This window comes from Macaca nemestrina, chromosome 16 (genome assembly GCF_043159975.1).
Source record: "Macaca nemestrina isolate mMacNem1 chromosome 16, mMacNem.hap1, whole genome shotgun sequence".
In the NCBI taxonomy this organism is placed as follows: Eukaryota; Metazoa; Chordata; class Mammalia; order Primates; family Cercopithecidae; genus Macaca; species Macaca nemestrina.
Window position 1 is genome coordinate 13,852,232 of NC_092140.1, and position 19,923 is coordinate 13,872,154.

General features: G+C 41.2%; 1 protein-coding gene and 1 long non-coding RNA gene across 8 annotated transcripts in view; one reads left to right on the plus strand and one right to left on the minus strand.

Annotated features, from left to right (window-relative positions):
- LOC139359058 (uncharacterized) overlaps positions 1–19,923 on the plus strand; it is a 126,075-nt gene that overhangs the window by 72,055 nt on the left and 34,097 nt on the right. The gene's annotated exons all lie outside the window — the stretch shown is intronic.
- LOC105477862 (citramalyl-CoA lyase) overlaps positions 1–19,923 on the minus strand; it is a 313,469-nt gene that overhangs the window by 39,320 nt on the left and 254,226 nt on the right. For all 6 annotated transcript variants that reach the window (XR_011614622.1, XM_071081078.1, XM_011734752.3 and 3 more), the window contains exon 7: positions 16,471–16,595. Coding sequence is in view for 5 of the 6 variants with exons in the window: in XM_071081078.1 (XP_070937179.1) it covers positions 16,471–16,595 (125 nt within the window). In the remaining variant the exon portion in view is untranslated. The remainder of the gene's footprint in view (positions 1–16,470; positions 16,596–19,923) is intronic.

The following is a 19,923-nucleotide window of genomic DNA, read 5'->3' on the forward strand; positions in this document are numbered from 1 at the left end:
GAGCACAGGGACGATCTGAGGGCCTACAATGGCTGCACTTCTTCCCAGTCTGGGCCATCTTTGTGGGACTGCACTGCTCACACAGACGGGTACCTACAGCAATGCCAGGCATCTCCATGCGTTGCCATGGAGCTCCGGACATCTTGGGCTTTTATTTGACAGTTACCTATGGCGTTATGTGTTGTAATAAATCACTGGTCAATTGCTTTGCACATCTTACTATACATATGTCTATGATTTCAGACTCCTGAAGGTGAAAGCCAGCACACATGTCTTTTGCATAGGAAGGAAACAGTCACCATCGAACTGTGGTTTTTCTGACACCTCGGCCATTGCCCGTTGATCAGATAAGCACTGACATAATCTGACTTACAATTTGACAGTGAAAGAGGTGATGCCAGCGTGATGACAACAGTAATCACATCTATGGGAAATTGTCATATATTTTGCATTTCTGGCACTTAGTACTTGACTTTTTTTCTCCACAGTCCTAAAAGAGTAATTTTCTAGAAACCACAAACTGATCTAAGTCTTTCCCTATTCACTATGTTTCCAAATAACTTCTGTGGACACTGAGGGGGTTCCAACACCACATTCTGATGACGGTGTTGCTGTGGCTCCCTGAGAGGGAGCTCTCTGTGAGAATTCAACACTACTATTTGAATACAGCTGCTAGAGTCCTTCTTTTTTGGGGTATCACCCTTTTCCCATATGGTGCTAAGTCTTTCTGCTCAATGAATGAATGACTGGCCTCACAGCCGTTCCCAGGGAATTCCTAAACTTCCAGCCAGTGTTGGCCATGATCAAATTTCTCCTCGAGATCCTGGCTGTGCCTTCCACTTGCTAAATCTCTCAGCCCAGCTGTGGCCTCCTGGGATATGGCTCTTCCTTACCTACAAAGTCAACAGCGCCCTGAAACTCCCCAAAAAAGGTAGAAGATGATGCTCCCAGAGACACTCTCACCGGCACTGCTGCATTCTTCTTTCCTGTTTTTCAACTTCTCCCACTTGGAGAGTCCTTAGAAAGGCCCTCGTGTGCCCTCGGTTCCGTCTCAATTTTGTTGTGACATTCATTTGAAGGATGTCCGTTTGGGTGCCAGGCACCCACAGCTCAGTGAGGCTTCCCGGCTCCAAAGCTGGCTCCCGGAGCTCTCAGGGACATGGTGCCAGGATGTTTATAGGGGGTGGCACTTTTCTAGTTGGGAGCATGCTGTTATCTTTCTAAAACAGATCTGATGGAATCATCCCCTTGCTTTAACCTCGCCGTGGTTTTCTTTGGACTTGCAGAATTAAGTGCAGTATCTTCACTGGAGACCCAAGCCTGCCCATGATGGGACCCTGCCCCCCTCAGCCTCGTCTCCTGCCAGTCCCCTGAGATCCATCCCCCAAAACACACTGCCCTGCAGCTCTGCCGCATGCCCTGCTCTCCCTCTGAAGGCCCTTTCCCTGTCTGGCAAACTCCTCCTGATGCTTCCAGATGTCAAGTTGTCACCTCTATGAAGTGTTTGAGGGCTCCTTGGTAGAGCAAATCCCTCTCCACCCTTTCCCTGTGCAGATCCTGGTATAGCCTGTGTTCCTATCTATTTGTTTACATTGCTATCTTTCTCACAACGCCGTGAGGCGCCTGTGGGCAGGTGCCAGGCCTCACGTGCCTTTGACTCCCAAGAGCCAGCACCCAGCACCCAGTACCCAGTACCCAGTACCTGCCAGGAACACAGGAGATGCTCTGTGACTGCTGACCTAGCGATGATGGAAAAGGCTGAATGAAAAGCCAAGAGCAGCAATACTGACCTGCCTGAATAGAGGGACACAGGTTCGATAGTTGGTGATTTGGGTCATTCTTTTTCTTTAATTTGGGACCTTAGGGAAGGGGCTGTAGTTGTCTGGGCAAAGCTTTGCTATCACACATACCTGCTGGGTCTTTAAGTCACCTGGAATGTGCAGTGAGGTTTCATCCCAGATGGTCTCAGGGATATGGGGCTCTGCCTCCCACCCCATCAAGCTGTGCCGGATGCCCTGGCCCACACCTGTGCCTATCAGTTCCCTGCATCGACATGGATGCAGAGTCTACTGCACGCCTGGCGTGCCTCAGGCCCCGGGACTTGCGACAGCAGGAACAAGACAGATGTGGTCCCTGACCTCACAGGGCTTCCAGTCTAATGGGGAGAAAGACATTAAATAGACAATGATGGAAACGACTATTACTTATGAATGAGAACGTGTGTTTAAAAAGCAAGGCACAGGGGAGCTGAAGAGTAACCGATAGGGGACTTAGCCTGATCAGGTGGGGCGTCCTGTGGGACGTGATGTTTAAACTGACATGTGAAGGGTGAGGAGCAGCTAAGCAGGGGAAAGGGACAGGAGGAGGAAAGGAATACAGAGCAGGGCACATGATGGCTCTTTCTGGGGTACGCGCTGGCTGACTGAGGGGACAGTGATAGGAGAAGACAGAACCACCCCAGGTCTCCACAAAGCTCTCCAGTTCTGAGCGCACCTTCTCCTCTCCTTTATCTGCACGTGTCTCTCTGTGCCCCTGGTCTGGCAATATTCACTGTTCAGTTGGCCAACACTTGCTGAGCCTCTGGTAGGACACTGTGGCTGACCTCAAAACGGGTAATGCTGGGGCCAGTGTGGTAGCGTAACCCCAGCACTCCTGGGCTGAGCGAGGAGGATCGCCTGAGCCTGGTCAAGGCTGCAGGGAGCCGTGATGGCACCGCTGCACTCCAGCCCGGGTGACAGAGTGAGAGCTTTTCACGAAAAAAACAATTTTCATGTTGGTTTGGGCTCTAGTTAACTCGTGCAAGTGACTTAACAGTTAAAGGGCAAGTGAGTTTATGACGTCTGTGGTGCTTCAGGGCCAAGGAGGTGCAGAGAGAAGGAGCCATCACAATGGCGCTGGTTTGACCAGGGAAGGGCTTCAAAGAACAGTGCTTTAAAAGTCAGCTTTCGAAGGTCAGGGATGCCAGAAGAGTCAGGAGAAGGGCGTGGGGACTGGAAGTGTGCATGGAGTTGGCTTTCTTGGTTCTGCAGGAGCCTCGTGTCTCTGGTCACCAGTGACATAACAGACACACAAAACTAAGGGGTGTGGTAGGAGACACTGGATCTTTCTGTGGTTCTCTCTATGGCTCAAAAGCTGTCTCCTAGGCCTGAGGATACACAGCCTACTCCAGCCGAAATTAAAGCAATCTGGAAGAGAGATGACATTTTAAAATACTGGTTCTGAATTTTTTTTTTTTTTTTTTTTTTTTTTTTGGGATGGAGTCTAGCCCTGTCACCCAGGCTAGAGTGCAATGGCGCGATCTCGGCTCACTGCAACCTCCGCCTCCCTGGTTCAAACTATTTTCCTGCCTCAGCCTCCTGAGTAGCTGGGATTTCAGGCTCCCACCACCACACCCAGATAATTTTTGTATTTTTAGTAGAGACGGGGTTTTACCATGTTGACCAGGCTGGTCTTGAACTCCTGACTTCATGATCCACCCGCCTCGGCCTCACAAAGTGCTGGGATTACAGGCGTGAGCCACTGCGCCCAGTCGGTTCTGCTATTTATTAGCTGCTTGACTTTTCTTATGACAAAGCACATAAAGACAGTCTCTATTAGATGAAGCTAGACTGAAACCCAGTGGGGTTCCTCTGTTCTTGTTACACACACTGATGGGCCCATATGTGCTCCTTTCTGGACCCCAAGCAGAGGAAGTTGAACCACCTGTTTCCTTTCCTTCACTCTGGGTGTTTTTCCTCTGTCCAGAGGTGGTCCGAGAATCCACCGATGGGGAAGCTAAGAGCTGGGCTGGGCTGGCCTGGCCCAGCCCTACTTCCGAGTGGGACAGCATGGATGGATTGTCTGGCACGGCTTTCTGGGCGCCAGGGGAGGGGTAGATCTGGGGGAAAGGATGTTAGTTTCCTTGAGGAGGAAACAGGAAGATTGTCTTGGCAACTGTAACCTCTACTCTAGCTAACTATACTCTCAGTAAGCCCTGGAATATTAGTTTCCAAACTGAAAATTGGAGGAGGGTAATGCCATTAGGAAGACCCATTACCCAAAAAAGAGGTTTCATTTGATAGTACTTTATACTATTACAAAATATTCTTTTTTTTTTTTTGAGACAGGGTCTCACTCCCGTCTCCCAGGCTGCAGTGCAGTGGCACGATCACAGCTCACTGCAGCCTTGACTTCCCGGGTTCAGGTGGTCCTCCCACCTCAGCCTCCCCACTAGCTGACCAGCTGGGACTACAGGCATGCCCCACCAAGCCTGGCTAACTTTTTGTATTTTTAGTAGAGACGGGGTTTCGCCATGTTGTCCGGGTTGGTCTTGATCTCCTGTCCTCAAGTGATCTGCCTGCTGTGGCCTCCCAAAGTGTTGGGATTATAGGTGTGAGCCACCGTGCCTGACCCAAAATATTTCCTTTTTTTTTTTTTTTTTGAGATGGAGTCTCGCTCTGTCGCCCGGGCTGGAGTGCAGTGGCCGGATCTCAGCTCACTGCAAGCTCCGCCTCCTGGGTTCCTGCCATTCTCTTGCCTCAGCCTCCTGAGTAGCTGGGACTACAGGCGCCCGCCACCTCGCCCGGCTAGTTTTTTGTATTTTTTAGTAGAGACGGGGTTTCACCATGTTAGCCAGGATGGTCTCGATCTCCTGACCTCGTGATCCGCCCGTCTCGGCCTCCCAAAGTGCTGGGATTACAGGCTTGAGCCACCGCGCCCGGCCCAAAATATTTTCAAAGACTTTTTCTCACCTGTAGTACAGAAGGCATGATTATTTAGTTTTATAGGTGAAAAAATAAGATTCAGTACTAGTTAATCTTATAAAGGAACTTAAGGGGACAAGACTAGAATCTAAGGCTTTTCACCCCAAATCTCAAATTCTTCTTATTAATCATTGTAACCCAAAGTATGGCTGATAACTGGTATTTGGGATAATTATAGAGAAAATTCGAATACAGCTACATATTTATTTTGTATATACTATGTATTAAATTATATTTAATATAATTTATAAAAATGGCATATCTAAGCTATTTCAGAAATATTATTACTTAAGATGAGGCTAAAAATACATATAATGTGCAGATAAGCAAATGCGTGAAATTGCAATTTTAATGAGAATTTGGGAAAGAGTAAAATATAACATTTTTCATCCTGGGCTTCCATTTGAAAGTTCTTACTGTAATTTATTACAATACTAGAAATAGTAGAATTCAATAATACAATATATGAGTGACATTTTAAGTCTTAAAAATACCTAAAGCATTTGTTAGGGGGATTAAAGGCAGTGATATTTGGTCCTTGTGTAATATCTGATTATCAGTAACTCTTTGTTTTATGAATAAACATCTTTAAAAATTGTAATGAAGCCTGGGCACAGTGGCTTTGGGTGGCCAAGATGGGAGGATTGCCTGAGCCCAGGAGTTTGAGACCAGCTTGGGCAACATAGTGAGACTCTGTCTTAAAAAAAAAAAAATAGCTGGGTGTGGTGGCACGCACCTGTGGTCCCAGCTATTCAGGAGGCTGAGGTGGAAGGATCACTTGAGCCCAGGAGGTCGAGGCTAAAGTGAGCCATGATCGTGCCACTGCACCCCAGCAACAGAGTGAGACCCTGTCTCAATAATTAAATAAATAAACAACTGTCGGGAAGATAGTAAAAGAATATGACTGAAGACTTAGAACGTATAGAACGTGTTTTTCATCTTTTTAACACTTTAAATTGTAGTGATAATTTGATCGGTATTTTAATAATATTTTGAATTGCAATTCAGCAGCCATTCGTTCCTATTGCCAGATAATTTACGGATGCTAATGTATCTCTACATGAGATTTCTGAAAGTTCAACTGAAGTCATTCAACATAGACACCAATTCACATTGTGCTAATCTATGGTTACCTATCATGGAATTCAGACGGAAGACACTCCATGGCCTTTGATGGGGAAGCCCTTTAAATAATTCATAAGAATGTAACAGTGGGAATATCGGGTTTGGGGTGGGCTGGGGTGGTGTTCATTTTGCAACGGACTGGGAAGCACGGTGAAAAGTCAGATGGGAGCAGCATGCTGAGCGGCTGGGGAAGGCCCCGGAAGGTACAGGTTCACAGAGGGTCCTGAGTTTGGGGGTCATGCAGGAGGTTGGGAGAATTGTGTACCCTGGGCAGTTAGTGGATTCATTTTCCAAGCTCTGAAAGGTGCAGCAGCCTGGAGAAGCTCCTCTGTATCCCTCCCGTCCCTTCCCCTGTAGCTCTCTAGCTGTCACTCAGAGGGCAGGGCCAGGAGGGCACAGAAGCGAGGCCTCTTGTGTTTCTGGGGCAGCTCTACCTGCCAGGTCAGTGATGGTCTGAGCAGCACAGGGGATCATCTTCTCTATGCAAAAACAGGACACTTTCCAGGATGGGCACAGCCTGCGGTGGCTCTCAGTAGCCTGTGGCTGCAATGAAGGGTAACGAGGCTCCCTGGAGAGAAAGGATCTGGCTTTTCTTGGTGTTTCCCTTAGAAGCAGCTTCATGCAGAGGTTAGGGATGTGGACTTTGGGCTCTGTTACACCTGACTTTGAATCCAGGAATGCCTTTTCCAGCTGTGTGATCCACAATGAATAAAGCGACCTTTCCCAGTCTTCATTTCTTCATCTGGAAAATGGGGATAATATCGCCTCTATAGGGCTGTTGTGAGGATTACATAAAATAATATATGCAAGGGCCAGGTGCAGTGGCTCATGCCTGAAATCCCAACACATTGGGAGGCAGAAGTGGGCGGATCACTTGAGGTCAGGAGTTCAAGACCAGCCTGGCCAACACGGTGAAACCCCGTCTCTACCAAAAATACAATTAGCTGGGCACAGTGGCATGCACCTGTAATCCCAGCTACTCAGTAGGCTGAGGCATGAGAATCGCTTGAACCTAGGAGGTGGAGGTTGCAGTGAGCCGAGATCCCACCACCGTACTCCAGCCTAGGCAGCAGAGAAAGACTCCATCTCCAAAAAAAAAAAAAATATATATATATATACACACACACACACACATATATACACATATATGCATATATACATATATATGCATGTGTATTATGCATATATATATGCATATATACACATACATATATACACATATGCATATATATGCATATATATGCATATACACATATGCATATATATGCATATATACACACATATATACACACATATATACACACATATATGCATATATATATGAACAATGGCCTGTCACCTAACAGGCTCTCACAATAAATGGGAGCAGTTATGCTACCAGCACTGTCCCTACTGTGGCCACACCACTGTCATGACGGCCACCACTACTGTTAGGAGTGTGATGATCTCTCCTCTGGTTATTATTACCACTCCCATGGCCACTGCTCGCCTGGTTACTGCTACCACCATTGCTACTGGTATTGCTACTGTTATTGCTGGCCAGAGATTATTTAATTCCACTTATCACAGAATGGCTCAGTGAGAAGCAGACTGTTCGAATTCTAAGTGGGTTTTATGATTTCAGAGTCGTTTTAAGACCTGCAAGAGTTTGAGAGACATCAGTGTCTTTGAAAATACAATGAACAGAAACAGGCTCATGCCTGAAGCTTCCTGTCCCCTCTAAAGTCTTATAAATCACAGATTTAGTTGTCTCTTTAAGCAACTAGACTCAGGGATGCTATATATTTGGCAGAGCCTCAGGAGGAAAACAAATAAATTTAGAAAATTTTAAAAACTTAGAATATCAGCAGAGGACAGATGCTAATCAAATGCAGATGATCTGAAGTCCAGAGCTTGGCTTACACTGAGGAGGAGGTACTGAAACACAGGACACAGTTCTTTCAGCAGATGATGGACCAGAAAAGGAAGAGGTATAGCAAAGATGATGGATAGACACATTTGTTCAAAAGGGGGGACGTTTCTTGGAATGTGGAAATTGAGTGGATGCAAAATGAATGGACAGCATTAACATTTTGCTTTTTACAAAGGAAGAGTGAAATTATTTAGCTTTAGCTAAATAAATGGAAAGATGGAGCTAGAAAATAGAAAGATTTGTGTGTTGTTCTTGGTAAGACTAATTTGGGACTTTACCAAGAATTCCAGGAAGTCGGGGGTGCGATGGGGAAGAAGAAGCAGTAGAAGGCTTGGAAGATGGATTTGGCAGGAGCAGGGCAGGAAAGGTAGAGGCGGCCAAACAGCAGCGAGGAGAGCTGAGGTGCACGTGTGTGCCAGTTATCTGAATATATGACCATCCCGAATCATCTACTTGCCCAGGTCTGGGTCTCCACGGACCAGAGCCATGCTTACTTTAAAAACTGATCAGAGAGACCACGGTAGCCTTCTATTTTTAAAACTTTCCTCGGGGCCTAAACATGTAGAGGGCAAGATTTCTCTTTAAAAATATTCAGGCAGAATAATCAGGCAAGAGTACGCAAGTCTTTGTTTTCGATATCTTTTCACAAGGAAATCTGGAAAAATAAAGCCAAGTATGCTATGTAGAAAGCTATGTATTGAGGTGAAAACAATTGGATTTATAAGCGTATCAAAATCTAAGGGAGTTAACACATTTGCCATCAAATTAGGTTTTGTGCTTAATTTTCTCAGTTTTTAAAGTGGCTTTATTGAGGTATGATTTGCATACCATAAAATTCACCCATTGTAAGTGTATAATTTGTTGATTTTTTAGTAATTGTGTAGCGTTCTGCTACTATCACCTCCATTTCAGATTTCTTTTTGAAACCGGAAATTTTGTTCAAAGATTTTTAAAAATTATTTTTAAAACCAAGACAAATGTGTAACAGGCCAAATGTTTAAATGTCTTTGTTTAAAAATATTTATGACATCGAATTTAAGCTTCTGTTGCCCATGAGAAAAGCAGACAATGAATGCCACTTATAGCAGTTTGTAGCTAAGACCAATAATGCTAAAATTCCTCTATTTCATACATGGCAGGCTTATTCTTTCTTTGGAACACAGATTTAATGAGTTAACATTAACTAGAAGAGACTGAAAGATTTACTAAAATACTGGCACATTTTTTCAAAGTACAATTGATGAATAACAACTGATGAAATAATTGATGGAAACGTCTTCTTTCGATTTTTCTAGAAGGTAGCAGAAGTATGTCATATATACTGTTAAAAGTACATCTAATAAATTTTTTTAGCATTGTCAGGAATTTGAAAACCAGTTAGCTAAACAGTGTTTACTAAACGTGTTTCGTGTACCTATTTCTGCCCAAGATGCTGCAGGGAGGTGCATGCTACAGTAGAGAGAATTCTTTTTTGTTTTTTTTTTTGAGATGGAGTCTCGCTCTGTCGCCCAGGCTGGAGTGCAGTGGCCGGATCTCAGCTCACTGCAAGCTCCGCCTCCCGGGTTCACGCCATTCTCCTGCCTCAGCCTCCCGAGTAGCTGGGCCTACAGGCGCCTGCCACCTCGCCCGGCTAGTTTTTTTTTTTTTGTATTTTTTAGTAGAGACGGGGTTTCACAGTGTTAGCCAGGATGGTCTTGATCTCCTGACCTCGTGATCCACCCGTCTCGGCCTCCCAAAGTGCTGGGATTACAGGCTTGAGCCACCGCGCCCGGCCAGAGAATTCTTTATTCCCTAGGGTAGTGGTAAGAAATTGCCTCACCTTTTTTTTTTTTTTTGAGGCCCACTGACCTAAAGTGGAAAAAAAGAGAGAATTATGGAAATGGTTGCTTTATATTTTTAATAAAATTCAATATAAAAAGAACTACAAAATTCTGGGCCAGGCGCGGTGACTTCCGCCTGTAATCCCAGTACTTTGGGAGGCCGAGGCGGGCAGATCATGAGGTCAGGAGTTTGAGACCAGCCTGACCAAAATGGTGAAACGCTGTCTCTACTAAAAATACAAAAATTAGCCAGGCATGTTGCGCACCTGTAATTCCAGCTACTCAGGAGGCTGAGGCAGGAGAAGCACTTGAACCCAGAGGCGGAGGTTGCATGAGCTGAGATTGTGCCATTGCACTCTAGCTTGGGTGACAGAGCGAGACACTGTCACAAAAAAAAAAAAAAAAAAAAAAGAATTACAAAATTATTTAATTAATACAACAACAACAAAATAAAACAATGCTCTGAAAGTCTCTATTGTAATTAGCTACAGGAGAGAAGGCGAGGGATGGTGTGGGGTGTGGAGATGATGTGGTGAGAAAGAAAAAGATGTAAACCAAAAGGGGAAACAGAGAATTCAGGGCAAGGAAAATGAGCGTGGAACAGAAAGATACACACACAGACTCATCCATCCTTAGAGGGAGAAATACAGGAAGAGGAAAGAGGGAAAGGTGTCCAAGAAACAAAATGATCCTCCCCTGGCCATCACTTGGATCTTGCTGTCATAGGCACTGAACGCCATGGGGTGTGTGTGAGCACAGGTGTAACTGAGAGTGTGACTCTGAGGACTTGTCCTTTGATGTCCTTGAGATGACACTGGGCTCTGGAGTAGATATGGCCTCTCTGTCAAAGGCTCCCCAGGCTTGCTCTGGGAGTTTCCATTCTATGTTGGGAGACTGAACGACTGATAACTAATAATATGAAGTGGAGTTTTCAGTGAACAGAGCCTAGAAGGCTTCCTGGGGCAGGGCTGGGGGATGAGGGCAGGGCAGCACTGAGCAGGGAGGCGTGTGGGGAAAGGCACGTGGAGACCCTGGTTTCTCTCTTTCCTCATTGGTTTCTGCTTATCCTCAAGAAAAGACATACACTGGAACTACCCAAATCCAGACTTTGATTGTGACTGAGTGCATTTAAGGCTCTATCTCGTTTTGGTCATGAGTGTGGGTATTCACTGTAATTCAACTGAAGCCACATTTATGATATTTCATATCTTTACTTACAAACTAAGCCCTGAATTCTGCTCGCAGCCCTCTCTCCACCTTGGCCATGAGTGACACTGGGCAGCTTCTGAAGCCTTGCTGGGTTTCAGTGCATTAAGTCATAAACTGAAGGCATCTGACTAAAAGATTTCTGAGATTTCATCCAGCTAAAATAATGACATCTTTAAAATTAAAACTGAGCAAATAAAACTCTGAAAAATATAAACCTGGATAAAGAATATTTTGATTAAAATATCCTTAAGAATGTGTTATAAATTAAGGAAAAAACAACCAATTTAAAACATTATCCAATTTAACCCTCAGTAAAAATACTTTTTTTTTTTTTTTTTTTTTTGAGACAGAGTCTTGTTTTTCACCCAGGCTGGATTGCAGTGGCGCGATCTTTGCTCACTGCAACCTTTGCTTCCCGGGTTCAAGTGATTCTCCTGCCTCAGCCTCCCAAGCAGCTGGGATTAAGGCGCCCACCACCATGCCCAGCTAATTTTTTGTATTTTTGGTAGAGACAGGTTTTCACTATGCTGGCCAGGCTGGTCTCAAACTCCTGACCTTGTGATCTGCCCGCCTCGGCCTCCCAAAATGCTGGGATTACAGGCATGAGCCACTGCACCCGGCCTATTAAAAACACTCTTATCCTCTAATAAATACCAAATCAGCCATTTGCCACTAAAAAAAAAAAAAAAAAAGTGAAATAAGATATGATATGATTTCAATACTTTGTAGCATTTCATTACTTTGTTTTAAATGTTTAAAATTTTGCAATTTTGTGTTAATCCATCCAATCTTAAAGTCATCATTGGCAGACTCAGCTTTCCTAAGAACTGGACTTTTAAAAGTCAAAATTACGGCCGATCTTTCTGAAAATGTTAAATGAACAGGGAAATAAAGGGAAAAGTGCAATTACTAAGAATCTCAAAAATTGAGTTATGTCCCTTTATCTTTCATTTTCACTACAAACCTCTCAGCTCTGATTTTTGTGTTCCTGCTCATAAATCCAGAGGGAATGCTGTGGGTGGTGGGCTGGATGGGTGTGGGAGGATACACTGTCGTCTAATAGGGGAATCAACCCTTTCAGTTGACAAAGACAGCAACCACATCTTTAGATGGTTTATTCGATCTGCGTGAAAGAGTGGCAGTGGGATTTCTGGCACTTGAATAAGCGGAAACAATATTTTTGGCTAGAGAAACTTCTCCTGAGTTCTCTCAGGGAGCCTTCTAGAAGGCCATCTGGACCAGGCAGTATTTCTTTTGTAAAACCCTGCATTTGGAAACAGAAATGAAAGGTGTGCGAGCGGCAATCAGACACCTATGAAAATGATCTACTTTCAATATGTTGGGAGGAGGGATGCGTTACTGTTTGTAAAGTTTCTAGATGGAGAGACTTACATAAGGAAGAAAACTCTTACTTTCCTTTTTCTTTCTTTCTTAAGAGATACGTTTCCAGTTTATATTCCAGTAGAAGATGTGCTTATTAATGTGAACTTATCAGCTTGCACTGTTTTTCTCTCCGGAGTGAAATGAGAGTGTTGGCTATCTGTGATATTTACAGTTGTTAGGTCAGGTAGTGACCTTGTTTTTGACATTTGGGATTGTTAATTGAACCCAGAATTGAAAGATGAACACTTCCCCTTCCTCAGGCTTTAGCCGACTTGTGAAGCTATAACAAAGGAGAAATATTGAAAAAGCTAAACAAAATCCTTCCAAAACCAAACAAAGCACGCACATCCATTATATGAATCAAAGAGAATGTTCGGAAAACTGAAAATGAAGCAAAGCCGTATTTGTAGCCAGATACTTCAAAATATGAATATTCTAGCAAAGTATCTTTAAAAATTTGACACACATAACACATTGTGCTATTCCTTCACATTTTTCTGTTAGAGTCTCCATTTGGAAAGAAATGGTAAATTCCTATATTAAGATTTCCTGTGATTAGTGACTGTTTTAAAAAAGCAACTGTTTCCTTTAGCTGTCATTTTTGCCTAAGAAGTGATGAACACGGAAAGATTAAAAACTTTAGCACTAAGTTCATAATATAGATTTGAGCAAATATATGTTATCATACATACTTGAATGTTTATATGTTGTATAAACATGTATGCTATATGTATTTGTTTATATAAAATTATTTCTATTGATATCAATTAATATAAATGATTATTTGCTTCAGATGTTTTCAAGTATCCAATTTTTATACTATACAAAATTCTTTATTGATAAAAAAGAATTATTGAAATCATATTACTTTAATAAGCATATTAAATTCATTTTGAATGAATAATTTCCCAATATTAATGGAATCACCATTATTATAAAAAAGACATAAAAATGGAATTAACTTTTAAGAAAATCCTTTATAAATTTAAAACAAATCATGTGGAAATGATTTATCCCGGCTAAAGCATTTTACCAAATAATTTGAAACTAAAACAATTAATGGTATGCAGGTTGGATCTCAAAATACATTTTTCTGGAAGGATGGAAGAAAGTCAGTTTGATTAGTATTGTGGATTGAGACCTTACAGCTGATGTCGGCTACACTGAAGACACTTTAGTTTCTGGGAATTAACATAGGAGCAGAGATTACTTATAATGTCTAAACTTTTTCCAGCAGATGTTAATAAGATAACCTAGAATCCCCAGTGTCAGTCTCTAGCCCTAACTCTGATTACTGTCACTGGACTACTGTGCCAGGCAAAATTTTTTAGCCTGAAAATACCTTTCAGTTTCCTGAAACAAAGCAGCCACAAGAATCACTGCCTGCCAAACAGGGACAGATGATATGAGCTGATTGTTATTTCTTTTAATGTGAAGTGATTGTCAACCAACATTATACTAAGGATATCAAACTATTTCCTTAGGACTTTTAATTAAAATAAACATCCCCCAAATTCTGTGATACCAAAGTCTGATCCCCAATAATTTATCTGCTCATGGTCGAAGTAGTCCCATGAATTTTGCCATTTGGAGAGGACAGGAAGAAAAGGTAGAGCTTTTATGTTTGAATAATAGTAATGATTATTACTGTAGAGAACACAAATGGCTCAGCACTAACTGTGAACTTCAGCTATACCTTTGGTGTTTGGGCAGGATATAATTTAAGATGAGAGCAGGAAGAAGTAGAGAAAAGCAAAGATACATAATTTTTCCTTCTTGGGTCATTTCTACATAAAAGCATTACTTGAATGAAATTTTCATCAGAGGGAGGAAAAAGGTCTTTTGGAAATTTATGACTGTCACACTAGGACACAAACCACCAGTTTCCTATCTTTGAGAGAGTCATCTGCGCTTTGGACAAAATATCTAAGGGTTCATGTGTTCATCAGTGATTCACATTTGACATAAAACAGACTAGATGTTTGTTGGAAGCAACACTTTATACAATTGTGCAACCCATTTACACAAAATCTTTACAAACAGAACCCACATTATTTAAACCCCAAGATCCCCTCAAGATCCAGAGTCACCTACCTGCAGATCCAATTTCTGTGACCGGCCAGTTTATAGGCAAAGTGAAAGAAACATGCTAACTGGATAAAATAACCATATGTCCCTACTGGAAGCCCCATTACTTGAATCATTTCAACCTTGCTGGACAAAACACCAGGAGAATTTGCTGTAGGAAACAAACCTCCACAAATGGGGCAGGGAAGAAATTACCTAATAGTTAGTCTCCCCTCTGCTCTAATTTCTATGGTTCTATGTTAAGAAAAGCCATCCTGCCACACTGTTGTGAGAGCTTATGCCCCAACAAGAGGGCATTTCTTATTTAAAAAAAGTCCAGAATTGAACATTTAAGTTGCCATCATCAAAAGGTATGGCAACTTTGGGAGCATTTCCCCAAGGAACAACAATTTTCAAGATACAATGGGAAAGGGTCATTTTCCTCATTCAAAAACGTAAATGCTAAGAAAAACACGTGTTTCTGGTTTGACTTCTGTTTGTTGGCTACTGAAATTCAGGGTAACCTCTCCCACACCCCTGTCTGCTTACAATACCAACTGGCCTCCTTTGATGCTACCCAGTGTGAAACCCAGCTGGGATGGGTCATAGACACAGTGCTGGTCCAGACTGGAACTCTGCTCTCTCCTTTCAACGGTTTACATGTTGCCCCAGTTTCCTATTTCACCAGGAAGTGTTTATGTCCTCAGCTGGCACAAGGCTCATAGCAGAGGTACAGAGCATTCAGTGTGGGTGTGCGTGGGCAGGTATGCGAGAGAAGGGGGTGGATGGAGTTATTTGCACGTGTGCATGGGAATCCATGGCTCTTCATTCTAGGTGAATATCTGGATTTATTCATGGGAATCTTGATTTGGGGTTAAGACACAAAAATGGACATTAAACACAAGGTCAACTTAAAATACTGTTTCTATGAAATGCATTACTTTTCTGATGGCCACTGTTGATGGGAAATGGAAGGATGCTGTTTATCATGAAATTGGTATAAGTCCAAATTGGATATTTCCAATGTAACATATTCTGCCTTTGGATATTAAGTGTGAGTTTGTGCAAAGATGAGCCTGCTGGTGTGTGAGTGTGCCCGCATAGGTTGAACATGGACTTCCTTAGGGAATGACCCATTTAATATTGTTACCCATTTTGGCAAGTCCTGGGATTTTTCAAGTGTCCTTGCCGCCAGTGAAAAGTGCAAGGGACATGTCTCACATGGATGTCACAGGTTCAGGTTCACCACTAAAAACCAGTTTTTCTTTTTTCTTTCTTTTCTTTTGCAGGGGGGAATGGTTAATATTCAGAACTGTAATAAATTTTCAATATTCTTTCTCCTAAGTAATTTTGCATTGTAGGTATCAAAACTTTACTCCTTCTGGAAGTTACGGGGCTGAGTTTAGAGATTACCTCTAGGATAGATTTATAAATGTAACTTTCCCTCCTATCCTCTTAAAAAGAGGCAAACGGTATTATTGCAAATAACCTTTAAGATAATTAACTGACAATGCTGCAACTAGCATAAAATCTTCCTTCAGGCGACACCTAATTTAAGTGTTACTGGCACAAAGTGGAGACAGATTGTGCATTACCACTGCAATATTTACATAGCAGAAACCCACAGAGCAGGAAACGCGAGGCTCAATGATGCACTAAATTAGGAACAACCGTACTCCAGTGTTAATTTGCTTTCCATTCCATCCAAATCTCAGGTCCAGAAATCGGTACAAACACATATACAACCTCCCACTCTCAGATGACTAAACCGGAGGAGATGTCTGTACTTTTTCCCCCCCAAAATTAAAATAACTTGAAATTTATTTCTTTCCTCCACAAGAACCATTTAGTCAAACTGTGTTTATTTCATTACAACTTGTTCTCACTTTGATCTAAGATTATTTTCATATGAATGCTGCATAGAAGTCTGTAGAGAAAAACTAAACAGACTTCTATTTTCTCTAAGGCTGCCAATATATTTTATGAAAAGAATAAAATGAGAGACTTGAGAGCCAGTTAGTGAAATATTTAGGAACATGGGCAGGGCAAATCTACCTCAAGCAATTTTCTCACTGGTGAATGTTGTTCCCTCCCTTTCCCCCTCCCCAGATACAATGAGTTTTCTTAAACCATTCACACAACATATTTGTTTCATTCTTCCCGACAATATTTTCAACACTACTTTCAGCCAAGGCATTAATGAAACATTTACCTTTCCTAATTGTTGATGTTCTTTAAAGGCAGCAATCAGTTCTTCAGCCCACTTAATTTTTTCAGCGGAAGGAGAAAACTGCTCCTGGACCACGGCAATTTGGTTAGGGTGAATCACCTGCTTACCTACAAGAAGATTAATAACGTCGGAACCACGAAACAACGAACAGATGTTCAAACAAAATGTTTCTATTGCGCGAGGTTCCTGAAGGCCTCATAGACTGTATGTTAAATAACTAATTTAAAACTTTTTATTGAGAACACAAAACAAAACAAAACCTGCAATCAGACAGGCTTTTCCAGAATAACCACAGAAGCAAAACTACAACAATGGAAGTAATTGTGTTTCCGATCCTATAGAAATGCCACCTTAGGGCAGATAATCTCTTATTTTTAGTTACAGGTGGGCTGACGAGGCAGCTTGTTGAATAACTGCTTTGGCTGGGACTTTAAAGGATAATGTCTGCAAATTAGAGGGATTATTTTTAGTTGAAGTAGAAAAAATTAAATGAGAATTCTCTCAAATTTTATAAGGTATCTTTTGCTTTCTTTATAGAATTATACCTCTTTCCATGATTTCTCTTAGAAATGGTCTGCTGGTTTTCATAAAGCTTACAGATGCAGTCATTACAACTATATTATTATCAAATACAGTCTTACAATAGTATATTTAATTTTTTTTCTTTTAGACGAACATAGTTTATGTGTCATTTCTAACCCCCAATAGAAAATTGGATTTGAATGAAAATATTTTATTCAGTATGGTAAAATAGAAGGCAGAGTTGAACACTGCAGCCTCTGGATTACTCCATTTAAAAATTTAAAAATAGATACTTAAAGTTTCTCTGTCCAAAAATATACCCAGATTTTCCCTTTTGGCTTATAGAATCAAGACTGGGTATTTCCCTCTTTATAGCTCCCTACATATCCCAGAAGAAATCTTATCTCTGTAGAAATACCTTCCAAAAAGATTTATGATTCTTTTTATAGTTGAAAGATTTTAAATGAAAACATCATACAAAGATAAGAGCCATAGGATTTTGTGAAATAATGCAGTCGTTAAAAAAACAATTTAACAATCAGGGAAGTGTGGAATCCAATCAGATCATTAATAAATGCAACATAATTTAATGTTATAATAATGATATTATATTGTGCTATGTGATAAAGTTATGAACATAATTGGCTCTTTAAAAATAATGTACACTTAATGAACATTCACTCTGCTAAATATATTTGTTGGTACATCAATTTGCTTTGCTTTTGAAATAGTTATTTTAACATTTAGAGAGTACGAATTATATCCTTGATGTTTTATATCTTGCTGTCAGTTCCTATTACTTGCCATTATTCTGTTAGAATGAAAAAAGGAATGATGCTTGTAAAAACATATTTTTAGTGTTTCATGTAAAAGAGTTTAAGTGGATAAATATAATAATATCTTTTCTTTCCATTGGCATAATTAAAACATCCTCACATTGCTATTCCATTCTTTTCTGTCAGCATACTAATACAATGTTAAACACTTTTATAAATAAAGATTCTTTAAATTACCTGAGGAATAATTTCTGGGAACGAATAACATGAGGGATGACAAGAGGGCTTTTTTCAGTAGTAGGTATTGAGATTATATTTAAGTAATCTAATAGTTGTTAGAATATTGTTAATAAAGGATGTCAGTTCTGGTAGTCATTTCCTACTAATTGTTAGCCCTGAATTTCATAATTTATGTACATAATTTACACCAATGTGTAAAAAGCCAGATTTCATGGGAACTTCTTGGTACATGCACTATAATTTGAGGAGCAAAACACAAACTACTTAAAGTACTGTGAAATCACTGCTAGCTCTCCATCCTCCGGTGCCTATATTTTGGCAATGAGGCTAATTTAAGATCCATGTTAGGTTTTAGAAATGTATGGGCACTCAGATGTGAAGTTCTCTTTCGTCACATCTTAGCTATTCCAACAACTGTACAGCAGACTTTAATGCCATGTGGGAACCAGGCAAATATTTTATACAGAAGAGTTGTTATTGACAAGTTACTGAGAGGGTGCAAAATTGGAAGACATTAAAATTTATGACCATGAAATCCTTTTTACAGTACCGCTTGATATATCGTGCTTTAAATCAATACCTGTCAAGTCTTTTAGGTAACTGTATGATGGTGTCATTTTTGTCTTCTACAATAGACTGCAAAAAAGAAGAAAACCTATAGTGCTTCATATTTATAATCTTTCTTCTCAGCATGTAGCACTGGAGTAACTGTAATGACGAAGTCAGCTGTTAAAGCTTTATTCCAAGATTTAGTTTTGGCTTCTTTTTTATAAAAAAATTCCTAAAGTTAATGGCCATTTATACAGCCAATGCATTGATTTAAAATCAATCGACATGGACTGTGACTCTGGGAAATGACCGCAGAAAAGAAACTACAGCTAACTTTTAGAAACTACAACTCATTACAAATATATATCATTTTTTAAAGTACAGGAAATCCTTATAGCACAGACTTAGTCTTCCTTACCAGTGTTATGGATAACACAATACTTTCATTGGATTTTAAACCTTTCAACCACCTGCTTCAGATAAGACATGTCTTCCTTCCTCCATCCCTCCCTCTCTCCTCCCCACTTTTCCTTTCCTTTTTTCTTTCCTTCTTTTCCTTCTCCTTGTGCAAAGCCCAAGGTATGGCAATCAAATCCCAAACAACTAGGACAAACAGATCCTGAGTGGTCTAAAATACTCATTAAAAAACATTTGTTTTTAAAAACGACTACAAATAATCTCCTATCTTATTATCAGATTGATTACCTCTTATTGGTATGCAGAAATATAATTGGGACAACAAAGACTTTCTCTCTAAAAATTGCAAACTGCCTACGAAGTGTGGCTCCCTAGTTATGGCCTGGTTCCCTTGAATATATAATGGGCACTGTGCCCTCTGCGCCTTCCCATTATCCTCGCTTCCCCCCTTTTTTTAGCGATTTAATACTCCCCGTCGTGGAGAAACAATAGTGCCAGGTCCATAAGCTCCTCGTGCTGAGTTGGGCACAGTCTAGAAATTTAAACCTGATTTGAAATAGCCTGTCTTCTGCGATTGAATTAGGGGCCAAGTTAATTCAGTCCTGTATCTTGGAGACACTCTTCAGCTCCCGGAGAAGTTCTGGGGCAGACATTTACCCCAGAGGAGGCAGAGGAAACTCAGATTCTGCTGAGTGATCGTGGAGGGGTCAGTGTCAATGCAGTGCTTTCTCTTTTTTATTGAATTAGTTCCCATTTTGGAGCAACATCTGGCTGCCTGGCAGCCAGTGCCATACATTGCAGGCCAACAACATCAGGGTCTATTAGATAAATTTCATGGAGTTTTTCTCCAACTTTTTCATTTGGGTCACATCTTAACCAGTCGTTGGAAAGAGGCAGGAACAAGCACAATCACATGGATGTGGCAGAGGAC